The sequence below is a fragment of the Rhea americana genome, unplaced genomic scaffold (genome assembly GCF_003343005.1).
Source record: "Rhea americana isolate MKP2758 unplaced genomic scaffold, rheAme1 scaffold_412, whole genome shotgun sequence".
Classification (NCBI taxonomy): Eukaryota; Metazoa; Chordata; class Aves; order Rheiformes; family Rheidae; genus Rhea; species Rhea americana.
In genome coordinates, this window is record NW_028186549.1 from 369,467 (window position 1) to 376,905 (window position 7,439).

General features: G+C 51.7%; 1 protein-coding gene and 1 long non-coding RNA gene across 2 annotated transcripts in view; one reads left to right on the forward strand and one right to left on the reverse strand.

The window, feature by feature from the left end:
- The window catches only part of MKNK2 (MAPK interacting serine/threonine kinase 2), a 6,530-nt gene extending 5,142 nt beyond the window's left edge, over window positions 1-1,388 (forward strand). The window contains exon 11 of the mRNA XM_085314819.1: window positions 1,343-1,388. Coding sequence (XP_085170945.1) covers window positions 1,343-1,388 — 46 coding nt within the window. The remainder of the gene's footprint in view (window positions 1-1,342) is intronic.
- A 4,365-nt stretch (window positions 1,389-5,753) lies between these two features.
- LOC146590304 (uncharacterized) lies at window positions 5,754-7,433 on the reverse strand. The gene is made up of 2 exons (XR_014897033.1): window positions 7,024-7,433; window positions 5,754-5,963 (listed from the first exon to the last, which is right to left on the reverse strand). It is a non-coding gene; the product is annotated as an uncharacterized LOC146590304 (long non-coding RNA).
- Window positions 7,434-7,439: the final 6 nt, after the last annotated feature.

Genomic DNA, 7,439 nt, shown 5'->3' on the forward strand with positions numbered 1-7,439 from the left:
AAAAACAAACAAAAAAAAAACAACACACCCTGTTTCTAGCTAGGGACAAGATCAGGACTTTTCCCTGTTGGCTGGTTTCCAAGGTTTTTGCTGATCTTGTAAGTCTGGGGGTGGGAGGGTTTGTTTAAGAACTATATATATATATATATTTTTTTCCCCCTAAGGTATTAAATCCAAGCGTGAGGTTGCTTCTCCCGGGGCAYGTTCAAGGACAGACGCACGGACTCTGTGTTTCTTGACTCTTGGTTTCTCCTCTGACTTCCCCCCACCCTCTCCCCCCCCCACCCCGACACCAAAGGACTCTTTGTACCCGGCGGCTGCTTTGACGATTTCGGCTCGTTTCGTACTGTGAACAAAAGGCCCTCGGCCGCCTTCGCGGCGGCGGCAGAACCTCGGCTCCCCCTCTGCGGCTGCAGGTTTCTCGCTGATCTCCGGCGGGGGGGGGGGGAAACGGATGGAGCCCAGTCGGGAGGCACCTGCGGGCGGAGGAGAAAAGCGGGGCGAGCYGTTGCCCACGAGGGAGCGGGGACTTACTGAGCAGCCTGCTTCAAAATAAGCTATTTCCCCCACACACACACCCTTTTTTTTTTATTGTTATTGGTTTTAAACTGCTAGCTGGGCTTTTTTCCAGAGCTGGCATGGAGAAATGTCTTCCTCGGTGCCCCTGCCCAGCACGGTGGGCTGGCGCTTCTGAGCGGCTCCCGGGGCGGAGGGGGCTCGGAGGGGYGCCCTGAAATTGGGGACGGTGCCCAGGTTTGGGCGACGCGCAGGGTTTTCGGCGAGGGGGCTTGCCGGCGCCCGGCAAGACCGCCGGGGTGGCGAAGCGCCAGCTTAAAATAGCCAGTTTTGAGGGGAGAAGAGGGGGAAAAAAATAATTATTTTTTGGGGGAGCTTTGGCCAAAAGGCTGTGGGCTGGCTCCAAGCACACGCCTGTGCATGCACGTGCATGCRTGTTGCATGCATGTCCCCCTCCAGCAGCAAATGGCCAAGCTCCCCCTGTCCTACGTCCCCTCCGTGTCCCTTCCCACCCCAAAGCCCCCCCTGCCCCCTGGGGCCCATGGTGAGGGAAACTGCCCYCCCTCCCCCAAAACCATATCCCCTTTGCGCTCGATGCTTTGAGCTTTTTTTTTTCCTTTTTTTTCTTTTTTATTTTTTGGAAAAGCAGCACGCAYGGCTGGAGGGCTCGGGGGAGCTTTGCCCAGAGCCGGGAAGAGCCTCCCCAGGGGGCTTTCGTCAAAGCCGGTCGCTGTCTCAGAATAAAGTTCTCCGTTTTATTTTAGAACTGCTGACAGCAATACTATGCAATATACGTTGTTGGGGTTTTTTCTTGTTTTTGTTTCAGGGAGGTGCGTGCGTGGATTAGCACGGGAGACGATCTTGAGCGCTGACGGCGGTCGGGGGAAAGGACCGGCAATTTTGGCCCTTCCCGGCCGAGCGACGGGAAGGGCARCGCCGGCTGCCCCGAAACCGCCTCGCACTCGCGCTCTTCCTCCCTCCTCCTCCTCCTCTGGGTGCCCCCAGCACTGGGAGCCATGGGGGGGACCGAGGGGCTTGGGGTCACCCGCCCCTGCCCCGAGCAGGCTATGTGTCCCCCCCCTCGGAGAGGCCTCTTTAGAGGAGAGAAAAAAAAGAAAAAAAATCCATCTTGATTGTACATTGTTACATTTTATAGCTTATTTTGTTTTATCAGTTGTAGATAATTCCTTGTTGTCTTATATTAAGAAATACTTGAATGATGTACAGTACGCGATGCCTTGAGCTGGTATTGTGAAAGCTGTTGTTAACGCTGCACGCCGCAGCCTTTTTCTTTTCCTTTTTAAAAATMGTGGGAAGGAGATGGCGGGGGAATATCTCTGAATTTTTCCTCCCTCCCCCCCCAACCCCCCCCCAACCTGTGATTTTTCTTGGCAAGCCAAGCTTCCCACCTGGAAGATTTATCTTTTTACCTACCCTCATGAAAGGCTCGGACAGGGGCGCGTCCTTGATGCTGGAGCCCCGGCCCCCACCGCAGCGCTGCGGGAGCCTTTTCGGGCGCCGCTCGGCTTAGCCGGCCCTTTTTTCCCCGGCTCYGTGGCCGGCGTTGGAAGGGGACCGTGGTGAGGGGCCGTCGCTTCTCCTGGGGCTGGTTTCCCGACGGATGCTCCCCCTGACCCGTTCGGCAGCGCCTGGCGGCACCCTGCCTGCCGTGGCCCTTCGCCTGCCTCCTTGTGCTCTTGCAAAGCCTTTCCCACCCTGAAAAGCATCTGTCCTGGAAACCACCTTAAAAAGTCCTTTTTTTTTTTTTTTTTGGTTTATGTTAAGCTGGAAACTTAAGTATTTTGGCTCCCTCCACCCCATCCCTCCTTCGACTGACTAACTCGACTTAGAACTGGTTAGAAACTTTTACTGTGAAGCTATTTTTTTTTTTAATCAATATGGGAGGAACTTTTCTCCGTTTTACAACCGATGAAGACTGCCAAAGCTGGTTCAACAAGAGTCACGTTAACACGCACTGCTGGTTTGTACAACAGCAGCCTCCGGTCGGGGCGGGGAGGGGGGGCTGGCTTGAAAATAAAAATGAAAACAAACAAACTGAAAAAAAAATTAAAAAGAAAAAAAAACAAAAAACAAGCACTTTACTGTATGTACCAGGTGAACTGATACAGCTGAATTGAAGTTTTCCTTTATAACAATTGTTGATGCCAGAATTTTGTATTCTGTTTTGTAAGAATTTAATAAAAATGCGTTGAGACCTACGTGAGAAGGTAGCTTGGCGTGTCTGCTTGGCGCCGGCTTGCCCTAATTTGCAAACTAGGGGGAGGAATTAGGTGCCGGTTTACCGGGGAAATGTCGGGGCTGGCCAGGGAGCATGCCGGGACCCCGCGGGGGAGATGCTTTTCCCCGGAGACAGTGGCAGTAGTGAGATACCGCGTGTGAATTGCCTTGGAGGGGTTGAGTCTAACTCTTATTTAATCCTGGCTCTGTTCCTTAGTGTCGAAGCACAGCTCTGAATATTTGCAGGCTGTCCGAGAGCTGAGCAGGACTGGAGTTGCAGGAAAGGCTGTTTTGGACCGGTCCTGCCGGGCTGTCAGGTCCTGGCTCCGCAAGCCACAAACATGAGCTGGCAGCGGCTGCAGCGGTGGYGTGAGCTGTTGGGTCCCCGAAGGGGTTGGGAAGCACCCAAGGGTGGAGGAGAAAGGCAGGGAAGGGCTGCAGCAACACTGGCTTCTTTCCTTCCATGGCTAGGGAGGACCTGATTTAATTCATTTAATGCAATTTAATTTTTTTAAGTCTGTTTTTGCCCAGGAAGAAGGGTTTGCAGCCCCGTCCCYGTGCTGGCGAGCTGCGAGCTGCCCTGCTCTACTCGGGTATTGCATCCAAGTTGGGATGGGGGTTGGAGCTCCCCAAACCCTTCCTCTCCTGCCCTTTGCTTGTGGCCTGTCCCACAAAACACCCTCCCCTCGTCACCAGAGAGGTCGCCCAGATGCCAGGTTTCGCTGCTGAGGCCAACTCACATTTTATTTTTTAATCTTTGGGGTTTTTTTTTTGCAAAAATTATTCCCCTGTGGTTTCCTGGGCTTCCCCACCCCTCCGGGCAGCGCCCGCTGTTTGGAAACCCTTTAAGAGCAGCGCTGACCGTGGGGCCGTGCCGGTGCTCGGGCGTCCTCCCAAAACAGGCTCTCCCGCCGGGCGACAGGTAAATAAGCCGTGCGCGGGAACGGAGGCGAGCCGCGGGGCGCCCGCCGCGGCCCGTCTCCGGCTCTCCGGATCCTCTTCGGACACGGCGAGCAGCGGCGGAGGGCGGCCGGGTGGGCAAAGCATCTTCATCATTTCGGGGGAGCGGGGAGGGGGTGGGTAAGCCTGGCTGTACAGACTGCAGAGGATCTGGGTAAATACCCCAAGTCTTGATAAATCACTCGGAAAAAAAAGCAAACAAACAAGCAAACAAAAAAAATCAAAGGGAAAGCTGTGGGGTCCCGCAGCCCCAAAYGCCTCCCCTAAATGTGCGGTGCCCCCGAGCAACCTCGGCCACGAGGAGAGGAAGGAGGGACAGTGGCTCTGCGCAGAGCAAAGCGTTTCATTTTCCTTCTTACGCTTTTAAATTGATTTACAGGGCAGGAACAAACTGGTGTGACGTTTGCAGCAATGCCTGCTCCTGTCCAGGCAACCAAAACAAACTGGTTTGACCTTTTTTTTTTTTTTTTCTTTTTCCTAGAGGTTTGGCAAGGCTCATTTTATTCCTATCCTCAGCTGTGCCTGTCCCTGTCCTCCTGGGAGCTTGGTTTATTAATATAATCCCTTTCGGAATGAGTTGCTCAGCCAGGTTCGTCTAGCTACATATTCCTTTGCTTGGGATATATATTACAAATATATATATATATATATATATATTTTGCCTCTACAAGTTAAAGAAATGTCAGGTGTCCTCTGCCATCAAGCTCTCTGGTCGCACTGTTTCCACTACCCTCATCCTCTTGCAGCTTGTCCTCATGCAACCGAGAACCTTTATTTCCAGCCCTGGTATTTGGGCAACCTGCTCCAAAAGAATTAACCGGGATCCTCCGCCCAGAGCTATTACTATGGTTAGGGTTTCTATCACGTTATGATTCCTTATCAAAACCCAGCCGAAAATAGCGCTGCCTTTCACTGAGCGCCTGATTTGTGAAGAAATCTGTCGGCTATTGCATCCAGGAATAACAGAGCCTTACCATTTTCAGGAGCGTTTGTGCTCGGATTTATTTCTGGTGTGTTAAAGTCTCCCGTACAGCGCTGTTGTGGATTGTGTTTCGTTGTCTGGTGACGCTGCAGTGAGCTTTAGTGCTCCGGTCCTGGGACGCTGTAGCAAACGCCTTGCCCCATCCCGCAGAGCTTCTGCTCTGCTCCTTTGCCGAGGTGACGGTGACCCAAACAGCTTTACGTGCTGGCCACGTTAGCCCTTCTTTACGCTGGGCCTGGTTTTAGCTGCTGGATGCCACCATGGTATGAATCATCCTTATTCATCACACGGTGGATAAATAGGATCTGTCTAACGAGCTGCGGCGTGGCCCATACGATGGGTCAGAGATGGAGCGAAGGTGCCCAGGAGCTCGGAGGCGAATGGCTCCAGCGGCTCCGACTGCAGTCAAGGCTGGTGAAGAGATAAGAGCTCCGCCTGCCCAATACCACTCGCCAGTCCCAGATCAGCAGGGGGCTCCAGGGGAGGGTGTTGAACCCCCTCCTTGTGTTTTGGAAAACCCTCCCTGCGAGATGCACCAACCCCTCACGTCATTTCTTGAGGATGGCCCAGCCTTGGATTCGCTGGGATTTGGGATGAGGAATACAGCAGGAGAGACTTTGTCTTCCTCCACCTGTGTTCCCACTAGCAGTGGCAGGGTGGATGTTCAAACACCTCCCTGCACAGGACCAGCCCTTGGCCAGGGCTTTTTCTGACCCTCATGGAGCTGAAGGGCTGCAGGGACACACTGGCCCATGCTCATCTGCCCAGGGAAAAGCCAATGCGGGTGCAAGAAACAGCAGTGTCCAAGTCTTCCAGGTCTCTCCTGGGGTGCATGCAGCAGTCTTTAGCTCCCTCTAACGTTTATGGCCCGAATGAAGCATCTGACGGCCTACGAGGACCAAGCTAGGGCTGGATGGACTTTGTACTGGCAGCTGCCAGATATGTGGATATTGCTTTTACAAGTAAAACTACAGTGCTGAGATGCATAGAAACAGCCTATCCAGCAATGGGGCATGAGTCTGCAATATGTTGAGCAAACAGCAGGAACGACATGAAGTTATAAAGATAATACTTCTGTATTTAATGCTCAGTTACTATTAACATAAGAAAGATTTCAAATGAAATACATTCCCTTAAAATAAGGCTCTTACTCACTGCGACATGCACAGACTCTACACCAGAAGGGAATGTAACAACGGTCAGCTCTGAACTCCAGCGTAACTGTGGTTGCAGGAGTTTCCCAGATTAAGTGATCTGAAGTGTAACCCTGCTTTAAAAAAAAAAACAGTAGAAACCTGCCAGTGGGGTAGATTCCACCACACCCGTACCTACTGCAGCAGTTGTCCTCCCTCCTAAAACAAAGCACGGCCCTCGGAGCTGCTCTTCAACCAGTTAGCAGAACTTTTTATTGCCTCCTCTGTTAGATACAGGGAGAGGCTCTTACTGAAGTTTTTGTACTTTATGTAGTTACGAATTGCTGCCAGCTCACCCCTTAACCTTCTTTTGGTTAAGCTACACATTGCCCTTCTGGTGTTTCTGATGAGAAGGAGTATTTTTCCAAGACTTTTGTCATTTTTGATCAGTGTCAAAATGGGAGCTCAGGACAAATGCTCTGCTGTGGGGCTCCGGGCAAGCACGACGGTTGCTCTCTGCTGGGGCTCTTAAGCRGCACTTTGGTATCAAAATCTTTCTGTGCTGTAACACGGGACTTGACCACAGATCTATTAGCTCTGGAAACTCTCATAAGGCTAAACCCTTACTTTGTCTCTACCAGAACCAATTTGTGTATATTTGTTTAACATTACTATAYGTAACAGAGCAGGAATAGTCATTTGAGGACATGATACAAAACCAGACTGGCAGCACTCGATCAAAAACAACAGTGCTATAATATCACTGGGATATGCCATGGCAACAGCTGGCTATAGTGATTGATCCATGAAAGTCCCGAGCTATGAAAGGGTCTCCAAGCCCAAATCAATATAAATAGCATGTCATCATGCATTAAAGAAATGATAATGCAAAAACAATAATGCAAAATCGCAGAGAACAGAAAGGGAGGACACGATGTCTCCTTGCTCAATAGGTACCGAACATGTTGAATCGAGGACCACACAGTTGCTCACAAATGCATGTGCACACACCTCAGAGAGGAACATAGATCAGGGAGCAGACAACAGAGAAAGGGGGAATGTAATTACCCCATGAAGAATAAATCACCTTTGCTTTAATGGTTCGGTTACTGAGATCACAGTAAGGCAACAACAGAACCTCTTAATTAATTTTCTGCCTTACAGATTCCTCCTGTCCTCTGTGCCACTTTATACCTCACGCTGGCTGGCAAAGAGATAAATATCTGTTGTTGTCTGCAGGCCAGCATGCATTTCTGCTGAGCTATCTTGCAGGGCAGGGGAAGGGAGCGCACTGACATCTCGCAGGATCTCCATGGCCACAGTGAGGTGGCAGCAGCACATAATCAGGTGAGGGATTAGGCCTGCGTGGAGCAGCCTTTCCTGCRCGAAGGAAGCTCCTTCGTTAGCAGGCGGTAACACTGTGCTCGCGGGCAAGCAGGCCCTGTGCGTCAGCAGAAGCAGCCAGTCCCTCCGGGCWAATTCTTCTGAGGAATTACCGGGCAGAAATCACCCCGTCCTTGGGACGCCAGGGTCTCTGCTCTGCAGGAAAAGGTGGTTTGGAAGAGTAGGAAGGTGACATAGGAGCCCCCCTCGCACCCAACCCTCTGCCC